This window comes from Taudactylus pleione, unplaced genomic scaffold (genome assembly GCF_031769625.1).
Source record: "Taudactylus pleione unplaced genomic scaffold, aTauple2 ptg000225l, whole genome shotgun sequence".
NCBI classification, from domain to species: Eukaryota; Metazoa; Chordata; class Amphibia; order Anura; family Myobatrachidae; genus Taudactylus; species Taudactylus pleione.
In genome coordinates this window covers 14,276,191-14,296,696 of record NW_028284627.1, presented here as the reverse complement: position 1 = coordinate 14,296,696, position 20,506 = coordinate 14,276,191, and the positions used below count along the sequence as shown (strand labels likewise).

Sequence of the window (20,506 nt, the reverse complement as noted above, 5' to 3'; positions counted from 1 at the left end):
CTGTGGCTGGTCACACCACTCCCTGAACTAATGAGTGTGCTGAAGCAAAGCCGAATTCATACTTACTGACATTCTGCAGGGGGTGCGGGGCGGCTTACGTGGGCGGTGCCAGCGCAATCACATCATCGCATCCCTGTCCCCTGTTTTACAATGCTGATATTACCGGTAATGTAAGGCAGGGGGCGGGGCTATGATGACGTGATTCAGCGGAAAATGTGTCATTGCTCCCCCACGAAACGCCCACTTTTGCTCGCTAAGTGGGTGCAGGGGGGAAGGGGGGTGGTGGCCATTCCGGGAGACTCTTCGAGTTTTGGGAGGCTCCTGACAGAGTAGGCAAGTATGGCCTGATTTCTCTTCCCATTATATGAGAGTGAGGGTGAAAAAAAATTATAGGTTTCCAAATAATGAATATTGTCCATTTAGTGGGCAGTTTCCATGGACACAGGAAAAGCACTGGAAATAGCAGATACTGCTGATGCAGATCTGTGGTTGGTTTGAATATTATGTACTATAGGTTGTCTAGAGTTGACAAGTAGCTTTAAATGTCAAGGGAGTCATTAAAACAAAATCTGTACTTGAAATCAGCATGGTTAAGAGTTCTATATGAAATGATATATACATGGTCATCCAAACAGTCAATTATCTACTGTAATTGGGATTTTATTTTTAATTCTCATGTGCCTGCTCTTTTTTATCTCCTGAATGCGCTAATGTTATGCTGGTTATTTTATTTCTAGAGCTGAAGCTTCAGTTTCCACATTTTTCATGGTTTAAATCCTTATCCCCCACAATTATCTTAGTTGTGGGGTTCCATCCCTGTAGGACCTTTTTGGGCTAAATGTACTAAGGAGCGAGCTCAGAAAAGGGGCGAGGTTAGTGCTGAACCCGAACATTTTCAGAACTTGCATATGTAATAGGGTGCGAGAACATGCCAACTTGCATGTTCCTTGCGTTTTTAAATATTTGTATACTGCAAACATGCATCCGGATATTTTTCCATGGAAAACCTACAACTCATACAATGTAATGGGGTGTGAGTAACTCGCACAGAATTAGTGAAACAAAAAAATAATAATCCTGCAAAATATCAGATCTTCTTAGTTTAGCCTGAGCAGTAGTGTCTATAGCAGAAGCCTACACAGATCCGTGAGATCCTTGTAGGCTTCTGTGTGTAAAAATGAAAGTTGAAAATTAAAAAAATAATAATGTGGGGTTTCCCCCAAAAGCACAACCGGCACCAGGCTTTTTGAGCCGGTCCTGGTTGTGAAAAATATTGGGGGGGGAGAAGATGTAGGGGTCCCCTGTAGTGTACACAACCAGTCCAGGCTCTTTCTAGTGGGGATGTAATGCCACAGCCGGGGGGACACGCTGCACTGGGTCTCCCGGCCAAAGCATTTGCCACCCCCAACTAGTCACCTGAAGCTGGGGATTCCTCAGAAAAGGTGGACACGCCACTGATAGCCTGGAGCTATTCCTCACACCCCTGGTGGCGGTGGGGTTAATAAGTGGTGTAAAAAATAGAATGAAAATTGTCTGTTACAGGGGAACTACAGGTACCAGCAAGCCTGCCCCACTTGCCGGTACTTGGAGAACCACAAGTACTGGCAAGCCCGGGTATTAAGGGCTTACTGGTAACTGTAGTCGTCCTGTAAAAGAATTGGTCAAAAAAAGACATGCCACAGTCACCGAATATTGTATGATTTTATTACATCCTCACACAAACACAGTAAATCATACTTACTGACTTTTGTTCTGTCCTCCTCGTGAGAAGCCCGGTCAGAGGCAGAAGCCAAGCAGTGACGGGGCTGAGGCCGGACCATTAGGCCCCACCCCCTCGTGATGACATTCCGTGAATCGTGCATATTTTAATAGGGATGGGGCCAAATAACGGTTGTCCTAAAATCGTGTCATTAAGCCACGCCCCCTAACGACAGACTGTGGATTCCAGTTACGTTTTTTTTCTACCCACTTCACTAGGAAGTGGGCGGGATGCGGGAGAAGTGCTTACACATTTCCGGGGGTGCAGGGGCTACCCGAAAAATTGGGAGCCTCCAGCAACTGCCAGGAGTGTAGGCAAGTATGCAGTAGATACTTACCCTCACTCCCTGTAGCGATTCGGTCCTGTTGTCCACGTAGCATCCCTGATCACTATAATAATATAAAAAACATACTCCCCTACCCCTTGGGTCAAGTCCTCTTTGGTCCATGTAGGCATCCTGGATCTTCTTAAAACAAAAGAATGAAAATCGCAGAGCCCATGCACACAGTAATGACCTAATTCTTTTACAGAAGGACTACAGTTACCAATGGGCCTTTTAATAACCGGGCTTGGTACTGGCAAGCGGGACAGGATTGCTGGGACCTGTAGTCCCCGTGGAAAGTGTAGTCCCCGTGTCAGGCTCGCAAATAACTTGCAGGCCCCACTACTGGGTATAACCATCCCTAGTACCAATAGCACTACAACTATATCCCACACCACAGGACAGTGGATGTTGGGTTAGTAAATGATTAATAATAGAAATAATATTGTCCTTTACCGGCTCACTAAGACTCTCAGCAAGTCACAATTTAAAGGGCTGCAAAGGCATGCTAGCTCTGGGAGAACCCCAAGTGACAGAATGTGCTGGCATACAAGGCCCCCTGCCACCTGTAGTGTCCCTGTAAAGGAAATGTTAAAATAGAAAGGTCTTCTTTGTTGCACGTAGGCATCCCAACGACTAAGCTTTCCCTATGGGGGCCTGACAGTAATGAGAGGTCATTTTTGAACACTGACACTGGCACAGGAATGAATATGAGCACTCTGGTATTTTCCTATTTGCTGTGTGTTTTCTCATTATTTTATTATTTCCTTTACTGGTGCCAGCAGGCTGTTTGCCAGGGCATGCTGGCACGTAACAGTTCTCAAAGAAATTTGGACATTGCAGGGCTTGCTGGGACCTGTAGTGTGTCAGTAAAGGACACTATTCTCATTTATTTATCACCTTAACCTCACACCCACCGCTATATGCTATTGGCATTAGGGATGGTTATACCCAGGAGGAAGTGGACTCATGTTTTCTTGCAATCCCGACCCTACGTTTTTTTGTTGCAAAGCTTGGCCTGGTGCCAACAGGCATGTGGCTGGTTTAAAACCATGGTGGGAGACCCCACACTGCAGGTTTTTCCCCTATGATTTGGTTCCATCATCCCTAACTGGTCAAGCATAATGCAGGTTAGTGGGAAATAGGGGGACCCCACCCTCTGTCTCCCCATCCTTCCCCTGATTTACCACTACCAGTCTAGGGCTAGGGCTGGTTAACATTTTGGGGAACTCTGCATTGTATATTTTTTGTTTTTTTTGTGTGTGTGAATTTCCTAATTTCTTTAATCTAGAAGCATGCACAGAGATCTGTGTAGTGCTTTCTACAAACACAGCTGCCTGAGGCAGATCATTTATTTGGACGGGTCTCTCGGCGGCGGGTTCTAAACCGAGTACAGATTCCTGGGTTTCTATACTATAATAAGGAAAACATTAACGGTCAATCAATATTCTATTCTTTTCTAAACTTCTGCGGTTATGCCTTTGGTCAATCTGTGGGATGCATTGCTATTTCCTACTAGAAAAACTGCAGATATTGCAAACTGGACGCTTGGTAAATATATCCCGTAGGTCTTTCTTATTTATATAGCTTAAGGTTGGCATTGAGTGATTAACTAGGCTTCAGATCAGTATTGCTACAGATCATTACATCAAAGGTGCACACTCTTTATACAGTACATACTGTAGGACCTATGTGTTTGTATGCTGGATGTCACTGACTCATTAGATTTCCCTATTGGGTTTAACCAAGGGAAATGGCTATAACCGTGTCTTTTCTGCACAACTTAAACCTTCATGCATCCTGTCCCATAATAGCAATGTTGTTGGCGCTGTGGTACAAAGTGTCACTAACTTCTGTTTGCTCACTGCACCAAAGGTTGCCTCAGCTCCTCATAATGGGAGCAACTACTGTCAACCTGGTATACGCCCACTGGTCACAATACCTATAGATTACACACAAGGCTAGCTCTAGGCCAAGTGGAGTCCGGGGTGAAGAGTACCTTTAGTACAAAATGCAACTGCGACATCCTGCAACACCAAAGTACGAATGTCTAATAGAAGCATTTGCTCCTCTGACCGCAATGGTTATCAATGCTCCAACCTATTTAGAAATAATTTCCTAAGAAAATCTGTAGTTTGGATAGAGTATGTGCTTATAATACATGAATAAGGACCAGTGATGTTTCTCAGTGCAGAGATTTCTTGAGAAGTAGTCATTGTGTCGGCAGGCAATATGTCGACACTGTTGTAATAAGTTAGTTAAAACATTTTAACCGTGTTGCCATTATAACTGTTAAACATTATGCTTTAACATCCTGTTTAAAGTTACAGTGCTGGCACGGTTTAACTAACATTACAACAGTGTCGGCATTCTCCCATTGATAATTTGAATGTTGACAAAACGTTTGTATTCTGTTATGTGGATGAGGACACCCCCCATCGAATGTAATTAATGAATTCAGTAGGGCATTTTTTATCTTGCATTAAATGAGAAAGCTGTAGTCATCCCTAGATTATATTTCAGAGGTTGGTTCAATGCAACATGGGTGTATTGAAGGACTGACTGTTGAACCCCCCCTTTCCCCTGCCTCCAGGACTCAAGCCCATAATGTGGCATAGGTGCAGAAAATCAAGCCGCGTTGACAATCAAGTATTTACATTTTTAACCTGCTTCTCTCTGTCTGTCTATCCATCATCTCACCATGCTGGCTGCCCCAGCATTGTTTTATTTTAATTTATATATTTTTTTATTCCTTTCTACATGAACATAAAACCTGCAATAAATAAAATAAGGTATGCTGTCAGAAATCTGCAACTAACTTTTTTTTTTCTTGCCTGCCTCCATCTGCTAGCCCAGCTCATAGTCCTAATGAGCACTAGACTGCTACCAGACTGCCTGCACTAATGTTTCCAAGGGATGTGACTAATTAGTAAAAGTACAGACGAAGTGTGAGGTTAAATGTTGCTACCAGGTCAAACGAGAAGAAAGGGAAATGTGGCAGGAGACTGCCAGGCAGCGGGTGTGCGGTGATAACGGGGCAGCCTGCTTATATATCCCCACTGTTTAAATATAACTTGCTGAGGACCTGTTTCATATTGAATATGATGCTGATTTAGAATGTGCCCTCCTTTTTTGTATGGTTTCTGCAATGCATTCTGGTCATGCCAGGGACACTCAGCAGAGAATTTCCCCTTGTAACATTCAGAATGTGTCTCTATCTCTCTCTCTCTGTCTGCCTGTTACAGATGCCTCAGGAACAGTACGTCCACAGGAACACACTCTCCAGCAGCGAGGGACCTCATGTGTACAAGGTGGGGATTTACGGCTGGAGAAAGAGATGCCTCTATTTCTTCGTTTTGCTCCTCATGATACTCATCCTGGTGAACCTCGCCATGACCATCTGGATACTCAAAGTCATGAACTTTACTATTGTAAGTAACCATAGAAACCAGGCTATCGAGGGAGCATGTTATAGGGTGGGGGGGAGATTCCTTGTTGCGTTGATAAACAGCAGGAATGGGATATTACTCGGCAGGAGCTGCAGAGGAGAAATATTATGAGGCTATCGCAGACTACGGGGAATTCAGCGACAGCTTTATGTTACAGCAGGAATCTCGCTTGGATAGAATTTGTGCCATAGAAGCAGCAGGGAGCCAGGTTGGTAAATCAGTAGGGTATTGAGGAGGCGTAGCTATAGAAGATGCTGGCAGCAGGAAGTCTGTTCAGGGTTATTTTATAGTAGTTTGCTGAAGTCCGCCTGTTGTTAAAAAAAAAATATATATATATATATATATATATATATATATATATATATATATATATATATATATCTCTATTAGAATAACATAGAAATATAGCCTTTAAAGTAGCTAGAAACATTTCCAATTTCTCTGGCTTTTTTTTTTTTTTTTGGTTGACCTGCTTCAGCCTTCTGAAGTCCTAACATCATCTAGCAGAGTTCCTTCTTATTAGCCCCCTTGTTGTATAGGGAAATACAATGCTTACAGCACATCAATCCATGGGCTCCCTGGCTCGTCATCAGGGCAGTCACACTGGAGGAACATAGCCTTGTATATAATGGAATGCTGAGGGCCATTTCATACCTGAATTAAAACAAAACAATACGTGATTTATAAATAGAGATATGGTGTTGCGCTAATAAAATACAAAAAGACCACTGGATATGGCAGAAACTCAAAAAATTATATTCAAGACACCAATGATAGTAGATGAATTTATCATTCTTTATATAGGTAAATATCAACCCTAAATACAATAACACATACACTAAAATGTTACACAAGTGCAAAAAAAAAACAATTCTTTTTTTCTGTGTTTGTGAATTGTGTGCGCAGTAGCCGCACGTGCATCAACAAAGAAGCAGCGCCAAGCATGCGCCTGTGTCATAAGTAAAGGGCCGGCTGGCTCGTCTGTTGAAGTGTGGTGTAACCCCCAAAGTGCGCTCCAAAAAAATAATAAAAAAAATGTTCTGTGTTTTTGTGAATTGTGTGCGCAGTAGCCACACGTGCATCAACAAAGTAGCAGCGCCAAGTGTTTTAGTACACTCTTTGACAAAGCTTCAGGAAAGAGGAGCGAAACGCGTTAGTGGGACTATACAAAACGCTGCCATTTGTTGTTTCAATTGCCGGACATTGACCCCTTATCTTCTGGGAATCAGGAGTATTGGGTTCATATACCCGCTTGTCTACAGGACCCGGTTTGCTACGGAGGAAGATTAAGAGGGAAAGTAAGGCGTATATCAGCAGCCTCAGTTACATCCCCTTCTCATTGTATGCCTCATTCACCTGTCCTATGTGAAGTTCTTTCTAATACGGCACCTGTCACTTTCAATACGGAGCAGTGAAGCTGCGGGGTACGAGGACCTGGTGGTCATTACTGCAGCAGCTTATTCTGAGTGACGGAAATTAAGCCATAATACACGGAGCTAAGTAAGTGCTTAAACAAGACTTGGACTGTAGCACATTTATAGCACCCATTTCCATATGGAAATTTAATAAAATCAGTGTCTCCCGATTGCTGTCCTTTTTATATTTCTGGACTACCATATAGGGAAGTATCTATAGCATTTGATTAGCCCATTTTATGCAGTGGCTATCATAACCATCTGTATGTGCACACTGCCTGATTCATATTTAGAAGTTTTTTATGTGTTGTCTTATTTATTGTATCAATTTTTCTGCAGATTGGTTGGTTGTAACATTTTAGTATATGTGTTATTGTATCTAGGATTGATAATTACCTATATAAAGAATGATAAATTATCTACTATCATTGGTGTCTTGACTATACTTTTTTTTTTAGTTTCTGCCATATCCAGTGGTCTTTTTGTATTTTATTAGCGCAACACCATATCTCTCTTTATTCTTTATATTTGACCATCCTTTGGAGGTCTTAATTTGGGGTTCACAGCCCCATAGGTGTTTGCAGCTGTCTTCAGTGATTAATTATAACTAATTCACTAGCGCCAGGCTGATAATAAACATTTTAGTGGTTTGTGATTTATAAATAAGCAGACGGAGACATCCACGTTTTGTACATATACTGTATATCATTGCAATGTAAGGTAAAACGCGTGGTTTATTTTCCTATGGTGTGGCTTTGTTAAAGAAGGATTTGGGCACTCCAATTCAGGTTTAAAAAATGTACACCTAACTTTAAATATTCGATTTACTGATTTGTGCATACTTCAAGAGTAGTTACAGACCAGGTGTAGGTAACCCTTGGCAGTAGAGCCTCAAGGTGGCACTTGGTGTTGTTTTGAGTGACACCTGCGGGGTTAGCTCCTTTCCTACTTTGTACACTGCACCGCTGCTCCCCTCCTACTCCACCTCCATCACTCACAGGGGAGAATGGAGATCTTTTCCTCATGCTAGATTCTCTCCAAACCGGAAACCAAGTGTGCCCCGAATATCCAGTGAATCCTGAGTCTCTGGTGATTGAGCCCTACCGCAGTCGTCCCTTCCCGCAGTCGTCCCTTCCCGCAGTCGTCCCTTCCCGCAGTCGTCCCTTCCCGCAGTCCTCTCTTCCCGCAGTCCTCCCTTCCCGCAGTCCTCCCTTCCCGCAGTCCTCCCTTCCCGCAGTCAATTAACAGTAAAACATTCTGAAGCCTGTCTCCAGTATACAAATTATCAGACTAACCACTGCAAACCAACTTCCAAAAAAAAGAAGTACAGGGAAGTCGCTAAAATTTTTAGACCCCATCTATCACTTTTGTAAATGTTTGTATATATTGTTTGATATGGTGGTCAGGGGCGCCGAGAGTGGGGGGAGCGGGTACCATTGGCCCGGGCATGCCAGGGGGTCCTGGAGCACACCAGTACTCAGCTGTCTATAAAGTTGTTTTTTTTTGCATTTATTTACAAGTGTTTATCATTCTCAACTATACCACTGCAGGCACAAGTAGGAGGAAGGGGGAGTTATCTGGTATCTTTATGTTCTCTCCCCTCTCCTATTTCGTGACACACAGCCACTGCGGAGCTTCTGATCTCGCGAGATGATGACTTCATCATCTCGCGACTATCTCGCACCCAGCCGCAGCTTCTACTTACCTGATTCCCCGCAGGCCCAAGCATAGGGATCCAGAGCCGCCCACCCATGTCCTGCTGCAGCCGATGCCACATGATGATGCTGATATGGAGGCACAGCTGCAGCAGGAAGGACCCGCTCCACCTTCACTACAGCTCTAGGGCCGGCAGCATGGCATACATCGAGATTTTGTGAGCAGCGTGTTGGTCTGAGGTAGGGCCCCTGGCCTCACCCCGGTGTACAGTATCTCTCATTATACCCAGAGTCCCAGACAGTAGACAGAGGCAACCCCTAGCACTATACATACAGATGAGGTCAGTGCTATCACTATACTAATTAGGGGTGTGCACCGGCCACTTTTGTGTTTTGGTTTTGGATCTGGATCTTTCTTCGTGTTTTGGATCTGGATTGGTTTTGCCAAAACCACCCTTCCGTGTTTTGGGTTCTGGGTTTTGTGTTTTGGATCTGTATTTTTTTAAAAAAAAGCATAAAAACAGCTAAAATCACAGAATTTGTGGGTTTTTCTGCTCCTATGCTATTATTAACCTCAATAACCTTAATTTCCAGTCTATTCTGAACACTGAACACCTCACAATATTGTTTTTATGGCCAAAAGGTTGCACCGAGGTAGCTGGATGACTATGCTAAGCGACACGAGTGGGCGGCACAAACACGTGGCCCATCTAGGAGTGACACTGCAGTGGCAGACAGGATGGCAGTTTGAAAAACTAGGCCCCAAACAGTACATACTGCAAAGAAAAAAAAGAGGTGCAAGATGGAATTGTCCTTGGGCCCTCCCACCCACCCTTATGTTGTATAAATGCACACTTAACAAACCAATCATTTCAGCGCCAGGGTCTGCCACATGACTGTGGCTGAAATGATTGGTTCGTTTGGGCCCCCACAAAACAAGCTGGCAATTAATGTGTCCCTGCACAAACTGGTTCTACGGAGGCAAGATGTCGTCCTCATCCTCCTCATCCACCGATTCCTTGGATAAAACAGGAAAAAGGGATTTAGGTGACCCTGGACTGCTTACGGTCTGAGCCAAAGTTTCTGAACTTGACAGTAACTTTTTATGAACGCGCTGCAGGTGCCGTATAAGGGAGGATGTTCCTAGGTGGTTAACGTTCCTACCCCTACTTATTTCACCTTTACATATGGTACATATGGCAAGACAGTTGTTGTCCGGATTTGGATAGAAATATTGCCAGACCAAAGAGGTGGAATGTTTGGTCTTCTGCCCAGGCATGACCGTGATGGGCTTTTTCATCCCACGGACAACAACTGTCTCCCCCGGAGCCTGATTTAAACAAACCACATCACCATCAGAATCCTCCTCGCCAACTTCCTCCTCAGTGCCAGCTACACCAGTATCCTCATCCTGTTGTACTTCAACAGTGACATCTTCAATTTGCATATCGGCAAGTGGACTGTGGGTGCTCCTTTCAGCACTTGCAGGGGGCGTGCAAATGGTGGAAAGAGCCACCTCTTCCCGTCCAGTGCTGGGAAGGTCAGGCATCGCAACCACCACCACACTTGGACTCTCCTTGGGGATTTGTGATATCTTCTTAGAACGCACAGTTCTTCGCTGTGCTTTTGCCAGCTTAACTCGTTTGATTTTTTAGCGGGAGGAGGGCTTCCATCGTCATGTGAAGCTGAACCACTAGTCATGAACATAGGGAAAGACCTTAGCCGTTCCTTGCCACTCCGTGTCGTAAATGGCTTATTGGCAAGTTTACGTTTCTCTTCAGATGATTTAAATGTTTTTTTCAAGGTCATTTTCCTGAACTTTGTCATTTGGGTTTGTATGTGCCCTCTACTATGACATTGGGCATCGGCCTTGGCAGACGACGTTGATGGCATGTTATCGTCTATGTCATGACTAGTGGCAGCAGCTTCAGCACTAGGAGGAAGTGGTTCTTGATCTTTCCCTATTTTATTTTTATCGGAGAAAGTTTGGTCCTCCATTTATGTTATATTGATATATACGTGCGGCTAAGGCGCACACAAACACAGAAAATAATTTTTTATTTTTGTTGAAGACTAGTGCACTTTGTGGGTTACACCACCCTTTAAGAAATGAGCCAGCCGGTCCTTTACTTATGGGACACAGGCGCACGCTTGGCACTACTTTGTTGATGCACGTGCGGCTACTGCGCACACAATTCACAAACACAGAAAATATTTTTTTATTTGGTTTGGAGTGTACTTTGGGGGTTACAGCACCCTTTAACGGTCAAGCCAGCTGGCCCTTTACTTATGACACAAGCGCACGCTTGGCACTACTTTGTTGATGCACGTGCGGATACTGCGCACACAATTCACAAACACAGAAAATATTTTTTTATTTGGTTTGGAGTGTACTTTGGGGGTTACAGCACCCTTTAATGGTCAAGCCAGCCGGCCCTTTACTTATGACACAGGCGCACGCTTGGCACTACTTTGTTGATGCACGTGCGGCTACTGCGCACACAATTCACAAACACAGAAAATATATTATTTTTTTAGCACTTGGGGGGAGCACCCCTGATGGACAGAGCACCCCCTGGAAAACACTACAGCACCCCTTTAGGACTGGGACACTGCACAGGACTTTGGAGTGGACACAGCCCCTATGGAGAACTGACTGCACAACACAGTCCAGCCAGCCCCTATGGACTTTGAAGTAGTGGACACAGCCCCTATTAACAACAGCAGCACAGCACAACACAGCCAGCCCCTATGGACTTTGAAGTAGTGGACAACAGCAGCACTACACTACACTACACTACACAGCCCAGCCAGCCCTAACTCCCACCCTCCCTCTTCACTGTCCACAGCCGAGTGAGAAAATGGCGCCGACGCGGGTACCTTATATAGGATCCAAAACCCGCGAGACTCGGAAGGCGGGATGATGAGGTTTTGCCTCGATTTCAGATCCGAGTCAGACGGGAAAAGTCGAGCCTGACTCGGATCGGACTCGGATCGGGGGGGCTCGGGGGGGGTTCGGATTTCAGAAATCCGAACCCGCTCACCCCTAATACTAATACTGTCTGTGCTAGTTAAAATACTGTGAGGACAGGTGTGTTTGTCCAGACACAGCCCTTCCCTGCCTCCATACACATCCCCACCCACCTATCTCTCCCTGCTTCCAGTTACTCTGCTTCCAGACACCCTTCCTGATACTAGACATAAACCCTCTCTGTTGTCAGACACCCCCTTTCCCTGCTGCCAGACACCCCCTTCTTGCTGATACCTAGTGCCATACCACCCTCCATGCTTGCAGACTCTCCTCCTTGACTGTCATACCACCCTCCATGCTTGCACTCTCCTCCTAGACTGCCATACCACCCTCCATGCTTGCACTCTCCTCCTAGACTGCCATACCACCCTCCATGCTTGCACTCTCCTCCTAGACTGCCATACCACCCTCCATGCTTGCAGACTCTCCTCCTCCTAGACTGCCATACCACCCTCCATGCTTGCAGACTCTCCTCCTCCTAGACTGCCATACCACCCTTCATGCTTGCAGACTCTTTCCCCCACCCCACAAAATGCCATACTTCTCCACCTACCTGCCAGACTCCCCACCATTCTGCCATACACCCTACCCCCCCCCCCCAAATAGTGCCATACTCTGTCTGCCCCTCTTCCCCACTCTGTGAGTAAGGTAACCTCACACCTTCTAATAAAGCATTTAACTAGACAGCACTGATTTCTGCATGACATTACTGGTGTCTTTTTCTTTGTAAGGAAATGCTTGCTTCCTTCATGAAAAGGAACATACAAATATTTTTCTGTTTTAGGAATGATTTACTGTATGTTATATAGGGGCATATTAATTGTGTCAAACCCAACATGCTGTGGCCTCACGCCCTCCAGGGGGCCCCATGTAGTTGCTGTACCAGGGCCCAATATTTCTCTAGTCAGCCCTTATGGTGGTGGCACTTCGATAATTTTTTCGACTTGTTATATTGAACACCAGGCACCCAAAGAGCCTACCCTTGTTATAGACTATGATTTGGGTATATCTATGTTTTTCATGCATGTGACAATGGTTACATGTCTATGTATTTGTGTTTTCCATTTACTCGAGGAGACTACTGTATTGGGCAAGTGCGATTCTTTTTTTATTTTTTTTATTTATGCATTCTAACCAGTCACAGATTTACAAAATAGACAGCAAGCAATACACATTCAGTAAAATAGGAGGCACGGCGAATGGTCGTTAGGTATGTTATATACTTTTTTGGAGGAGTCTTGGCTGTGTCCCTAATTAGAAAACCTAAATGTACAGTTTCCGAATTGCCACCAATCAGTAATTGGCTCTTGTCAGTGCAAGTTAGACACTGAAAGTAAATGTCTAATTGGTTTCTATGGGTTAGAGATTTATTTTATTTTTTTATAATTTTTCTTGATAGTTTATGTCCATACAAGCAGTGTCATACTGAAAATGGCACAAAACAATGGAATCGACATACAATTATGACAAAATACAACAATATTGCAAGTTAGAAGATCTGAGAGAATTATAAGAAACAGAGAGAGGAAGGGGAATGTGGAGCAGAGGGTATAGAGAGGAAGGGGAGGTAGGAAAGTTGGGCAGTGTTGGTAAGGGGAAATAAAGGAAGGAGGGGGGACTGTTGGCGAACACAGCTCCTAATGAAAAGCTATAGGATATCAAGTACGCACCTCATGATAAACGATCAAGGGCGACCGAATTTCACCAAATTTGTGCATGCACTCGTCTAAGTATCTAAAAATTAGCTCTCAATGGTAGTAGGTGTGCCAATGGTAGGTGTGCCAAATTGAGTTGTGTACTACCAAAGAGGGGAGAGCTACCTTTTTCCAGCAATAGCACAAATAGCTGCATTGAGAATGTCCCGAGTAAGTGCTTGGGAGTGTATATCACCATCAAGAATGGGTCACGGTAGAAAAGCATAGGAAAAGTGATACGCTAGTGAGATGCTGCTGTGGGAAAGAGTCAGCCGGTGTACCGTGTCCCAAAAGCGCTTAACTGTAGGTCAGTGCCACCAGATGTGTGCAAGGGTGCCGTCCTCTCCACAGCCCCTCCAGCATCTATCCGACTGAGGAAATATGGCACGAAGGCAGGTATGTACCAAATACCATCTATATAAAATGGGTTAGAGATTTACACTCCTGCACTTTGTTTGTAAAGTCACCGGTGTGAAGTTAGAATTAAGAATGCACTGAATGCATATTAGGTCACATACTGCATCCCGTACAAATATTATAGTCTGGACACAATGGGAGAAAGCCACAATCCATTTAGTCAAATCCCTGATAAACCCATCCAGACCATGTGTTACAGTGTCCAACGCTCTTAAATTGGTACACCTTTTGGAGTCCAGAATATATGGACCGTACTATACAAATCATGAATGTTGGGGATTATATTATTTAGCATTATAATATCCAGATGCCAGGCCATATGTAAACTATTTAACTTAACATTAATATCCTGGATGTGAAAGCAGAATTCGGATTTAGGTGACCAAACCTGAGTCTTGCTAAAACTCTTAGACCAGCCAGGGCAAAACTCTAGATTCAGCCCATCTCTTGCTGAATATTAGATACTGTACTCTATACTGTACTCTATATGTCTATTTGAAGTCACCGAGTGAATTATTTGACCATATGAAAGCAAAATATAAGTTAGTTTCTAATATCCCATGTGTTTTTCAAAACAATACTATTCCTGAGTACTGAAGTTATGACTGAGAACTAATCAGTTATTTAATGACATCAGAACTCACTAAATAGATTTACAGGATTCTCCACAGGGCCGTAACTAGGGGTGGGAGAGCGGTGCTGCAGCCCAGGGTGCAGGGCCTAATTGGCGGAACTGTCTCTCCCCTATGGCACCAGCATTTGGCTTGCATTTGAATGGTACCCTGCAGCCTAGAGAGCCGTCCGGCATGTCCTTGGGTCTCTCCAGGTGCTCAACTACTTCATGGTTGCGGACGGCCCCACCCCATCGTCATGGCATAATGATGTCACGGCCCTTAGTCTGTACATAACCTTATAATACACCCAGTGTCGGACTGGGGCATAAAGGGCCCACCAGGGGAATGCAGTGATAGGGGCCCATACTTATGGGCGTGGCCAGCCTCCAGAGTGGGTCTGGTCCCCTTTAGGTATATACAATACAGTGTGTGTGTATGTATGTATGTATGTATGTATGTGTATGTGTATATATATATATATATATATATATATTTCTAGTAAATACTGCTAGTGAATGTATGATAATATACCAGATTAATAACAGTAGTGCATTGAAAATACACAGTAGACCTGTGCAGTATAATGCAAGTGCACAGTCTGGAACTTGATCCCTAGAGGAAGGGGTGGGCCCTCAGGCTGTGGGGCCCACCGGGGGTTTCCCCTGTACCCCTGTGGGCCAGTCCGACCCTGAATACACCCATGGTGTTAATATTATTATTCAAAGGGTGATCTAAAAATCACCCTCTCATAAGTAGTATGGTATTACTATTGCAGAGTCTGCAATGAATTCTGTTTTTTTACAATATTTTAATGGTAGCACCTAGAAGGTATTAGAGGATTCTACGTCTACAGCAATCAGTTAAACGGCAGCGGAGGAAGATCTGAATGAAATAAGGGCAATGTTTTGACACTTGTTCCCTGTGGACACAGAAACGTGCGCAAGGAGTGAGATTCAGGGAAGGATTTTGTGCAAATATCATCATTTTCTTAGTAATCCTAGTGTCTCTGCAGGGAGCACGCCTCGCTTTGTAATTAAAGGCTTTGTCTGGGAATGTATTGAGAACAAAGTGGTTTCATTTCACCTGCTGTCCTTTTCCTCTACAGCTAATTCAGTAACGGTTTTCATATTGAGCCTAGTGTGGTTTTGTATGTTTATACCTTTTGTGTTTACTGACTGTACAGAAACCAGACTCTCACACTGAGATACTTTGTCACCAATGACAAGTAAAGTTGCGGCAAAATTTGAAATCAGTTTTCAGTGTGGAACAGGCTGTTTCGCAGGGGTGAAAAAAAGATGTGTTTGATGTAGTCTTTGAAGTTTGCTTAAGCTTTTGCCATTTTTATGCTTTAACACAGAGCAGGGTAACTGCAGTCTGTTCATTCCGCTGTGTGGCTAAGGTAGGACTGGGAACTCGTGTGGTCAAATTTCAAAGGCAAAACGTGCCGAATGTAGTATTCATTCTAGCACCCTGCACCTGTCACTCACAACCTCTGCTGTTCCTCTTTCCTGCCTGGGTGGTTGTCTCTGTTCTGGTGCTTCTAGCACAATAAGCTAATGCAACAAGCTGCATAGATACATACCAATGTGTGCTAGAAGCACCAGAGTAGAGAGCGACACCCCAGGCAGGAAAAAGGAAATGTACAGGTTGTGACAGGTGCAGGGTGCTAGAATGAACACTAGAATGCACAGCGAGGCAAATATTTAGCTGCTTAAAGAATGTGCAGGACTGTACTTGGCATCTGACTGTACTTATAGTAGGCTATGAGTTCTGTCTTGTGTACGTACTTTAGGGATATGCAACAGAAGTGTGTCAATTGATTCTGACAATTTTGAAATTCAGCAGAGTTTCAGATCGAACCACATAAAAGTTATGCTCCTTGAAGAATCAGGCCATTCACGGTGCAAATAATGTTAAAAAGCCAATCAGCAGAGATTGCATGTCTGTAAGCCTTATAAAAGGAGCTCACAGCTTCTCTGGGTTGCTCTAAGAAAATGTTGTGAATGCTGCTATTTGTGATTGTGATTTATCAGTGACCTGAAATCTTCCCGTTTTAATCTTCGCTTCCATTTTGTTATCACTGTTTATCGAGCTGATAAAATTTTTTAAAATAAATTTTTACTTGCATTTCTGATAAAAAAAAAATTATTGCTGAGGTAACTGTGTTACATGGCAACCTCTGTGACACTGAGCCAGGCTAAATCGTTTTATATATGTGTGTGAGCTAGCTTGTGCCTCTCTATCATCACCTTTATTAGATAGTGAAAGCTCTGTCACAATCTAGTCACACCTCTGTGGACAGAATGTCAGTAGAAAATTAAGCACATTTAAAATAACTATTCATAACCAAAGACTGCTTGCAGCAGCATGTTTTTCTGCAATGTGATAGTCCTCATCCAGGAGATAATTAGGGTGATGGTCTGCCAGTCGGCACCTTTTCCCCTAGTGCCGGGAAGTGGGTAGGTATGCCCCGAGTGGCCAGGGGGTGGGTAGGTATGCCCCGAGTGGCTGGGAAGTGGGAAGGTGTGCCCCGAGTGGCCGGAAAGAGGGAAGGTATGTCCGAGGGGGGCTAAGTGTATAGGTAAGTTCCACATGTCACCCCAGGTCTCCTGTTTCCAAGGGTCTCATTTATTCATAAAGAAACCAACAATATAAGTACTGCAACACTATGACATAAAATACAAATACCAGGGTATTCACAAGTTTGAACAGTTTTTTAATCCAAAAATAAAACCTTCACAAATCATCACCACCTCCCCGTCACACTAACCGCTAGTGTCCCATAACACAGACTGACGCCTTTCAGGAGTTGTGTAAAGCCAACTCCCGCCAATATCTGTTACTGCATGTTCTCCTTGGCTGACAACCGACAGAAGTGTGATAGTAAATAGCGGTCATTACATAGTTGTCAAGTGAGCATGTTTGACCAGTCTTCCCTTTAGGACTAAACAGAGCATGAAGTGAAAATTATGCTACAAATACTGTAGTTTTAAAAGTTCAACCTCGATGACAGGTACACGTTCTGTAAGTCCATTTTAGAGCAAGCATGACCACTTTTATTTAAAAAGAACAGTATATTTCTGGTTGTTGGCCTTGGTTAAAAAACCCATAAAATGTGTAATCAGCGTTTCCTGTTTTGATCTTGGCGTCATCTTAAAGCAATTGAGATGCCTGATGCCAATGACCATAATGTTGATTAATAACAAAATGCATTTCTTCAAATAGAAACTAAACTGGCAGCTGTGGTAAAAAAAAATAATTATCCTCCTCTTGGGTTTTTCCCAGTTATAGATCGATGCAGCTTTTACATAGGAATCACTGTGCCAATCTTTCTATCAAAAGTTCAAAGTATTTATTAAACCAGTTCAGAAGCCTACCCAGGAAATCTAACGTACTGTATGGTTTTGTAGAATGCAAAGAAAAAGATGAATATGGGTAAAAAAATGAAAGGGATTGACGGCTGAATTACATTTTGTTTGGCTCATTTATACACATGATTTTACTAAATATTTGACTAAAATTTTACGACTTGCTTTATAACCATGTGGTCATATCATCAGGCAGAGATAATTATTTTGGATGCCACTGGATCAAATATTTTTTTTCTTTTGTATCTATTTTTTAAAATGAGCTCTGTGCAGTGGATGTAATGATATGTAGAATCTCTGCTTTGTAACATATCACAAGGCAATGGAAATAAAAAAAACACTGCCTGAGAATGTAAAGACCTGGCTGAAAAGCACAGATGTGAATCCCCAAAAAATAATGGAACCTAATGGTCCAAAAACCTGTGAGGCTTGTTGTAAAATATGTTGCAAAGCAACACTCCAGTACTTTACCTATTTATTTGTTTTAAAATAAGATTCATATAGTACAGAAGTGTCCACATACATCTTACTACTTTGCGGGTTAAACAGCCCTTCTAGTCGCGCCATTACGTGACTCTGTAACACCGAGCATCTTTCCACATGACTTTTTACTTTCAAATGCGATTATCAAAGTTCATATACAGATGTGTCCACATACATCTTACATCCGTGTGCTACCATTAAACATAACACGTAAGCGACTGACATGCGACTCTATAGCTCTGAGCATCTTTTTACCTTCAAATAAGTCTTATTCGCAAATATTCTGTGTGCAGCTGTGGGTGTATCTGCATGTGAAATGCCGCTGACACTGTAACGTAGCATTTCGCATGCAGATACACCCACAGCGTCTGTCTGTAACTTTATTTCCAGCTATGAGCCAGCAACAAATGTCCTGGAAATTGTTGCACTACATTTTGTTGTAACTGCTGTTGTGCAGTCTGGAGCCAGGATTTCATATCTGGAAGCGAAACTGCTATTAAAATGAAACATATTTTGAAGTTATTAAAAAGTGTTGAGAATGGTATACAGCATTATATGGCTTAATTCCCATAGTTTATTTAAATGCTTGCGTATGGAATGGGTAATGTCTGCCAGAATATTTAAATTAAATATACAGTGTGTCATTAGCAGATTAGGAGTTTTAGATGTTTATATCAAGAGGAATGTAATGTATGAATACAGGACTACATTTAAAGTGACTGTTACCATTCAACATCTTACAGTGTGTGTGTGTATATGTGTAATACGTAACCGAGTAGAACCGAGCCTGCACATCCCTAATGTGTGTATGTGTGTGTGTGTGTGTGTGTGTGTATATATATATATATATATATTAATACACATTTTTTTAATTTTTTATTTTCTGTTAGATCATACATAGCTTTCCTATCATTTCAAGTTCACAAGTTACATCTATACAAAACTACAACCTGCAATTTATACAATAATTAAATAAAATGCAGGTGCACACTCTAAGCACTAAGGATACTGATAATAAAAATATTTATAATAAATTTGAAAGCTGCATACACACAACGGTTTTGTTACCAACGATTTTATGAACGATTTTCTGTCAGATTATCTGTCAGATTTTTTAAAGTGTAAGGAACAATTTTTTTTTGAACTACAAACGACTTTTGCATATTCCCTTAATGAAAATCGTTCAGTTGGTCACTCTGATAAAACTACAAATGTGAACGCACATGAACGATAATCGTTCATCGTTGTAACTCAGAAAGTGATCGATTTTTACAATGAACGATAAATGATATCGTTAACGATAATCGTTCAAAAGATTGTGTGTGTGTGTATGCACCTTCACAATTAACATTGAGTATAAATAATAAGGTTATTTGCACATGTTTGGCCAAAAATATATGCCCATCTACCACGTCAAGTTGAACCTCATCAGGTGAGCACACAGGCTTTTCCTTCCCACAATGGAACTTGAATTGTTTGCCATCTCTAAGGTCCTGGAAAGTTCTCTGGGAGACTGCATTTGTAGGCACACTTTCATCAATGTCATAGAAACCTTGAAGAACAAATAAAGCTTAACAAAGCAATGTTTAGGAGAAAAACTGAAAGGTTTAATGAATAAAGGGGTTGTGCTGTACCTAATGTGGAAGTACGTTGGATTTGTATCTGACATTTGTGCTCTCTCCTCATTGCGAGTTTTCCAGAGCAAAGAAATGCGAGACTAAGGACCTCATTCAGAGCCGCTCGCAAAATGCAAGCGCTCGCTCTGAATGAAGGCGGCCGCTCCTTCTTTAAAATCTGGCCTCCTGGCCGCTCGCTAAGCTGTGGGTGACCACCCACAGCTTTAGCGAGTGACCAGGTGATGGTCACGATAGTCTCGACCATCATGGCTTGCGACGAGACCCTTTGGGTCGGCAGGCCCGTTGAGAGGGTAATGGGGGCGTGGCCTAACCTCGGGAGGCGTGGCCACGCCCCCTTCCCGAAAAAAAAAAAGAAAAAAGATTTGCAATGCTGGGGAGGGGGGCGCTCAAAGCCAGGGGGGTGCGATCAGTGTGATCGCTCCCCCCCCCACAGGCATAGGAGACTGCTGTGGCTGCTGCTCAGCAGCCATGAGCAGTCTCCACTGAGCTCAGCACACATTGTGTGCTGGGCTGCTGTGAGGGAGGGGGAGCGGCGCCAGACCCGGGCCCCTCAGGAAGCCCAGGCCCCGGTAATCTGTACCCGCTCCCCCCCTCTTTGCGCCCCTGGGGGTCGGGTCTCGTCTCCCGCAAGCCCTAGGTAGAGCTGCCTACTGACATCAGAA

The 20,506-nt window shown here is 43.3% G+C and overlaps 1 protein-coding gene across 3 annotated transcripts in view; it reads left to right on the top strand.

Moving 5' to 3' along the window:
• Positions 1–20,506, top strand: part of SGCD (sarcoglycan delta) — a 314,160-nt gene that overhangs the window by 67,744 nt on the left and 225,910 nt on the right. For all 3 annotated transcript variants that reach the window (XM_088478958.1, XM_088478959.1, XM_088478957.1), the window contains exon 2: positions 5,327–5,512. In XM_088478958.1, the coding sequence (XP_088335084.1) occupies positions 5,327–5,512 (186 nt within the window). The remainder of the gene's footprint in view (positions 1–5,326; positions 5,513–20,506) is intronic.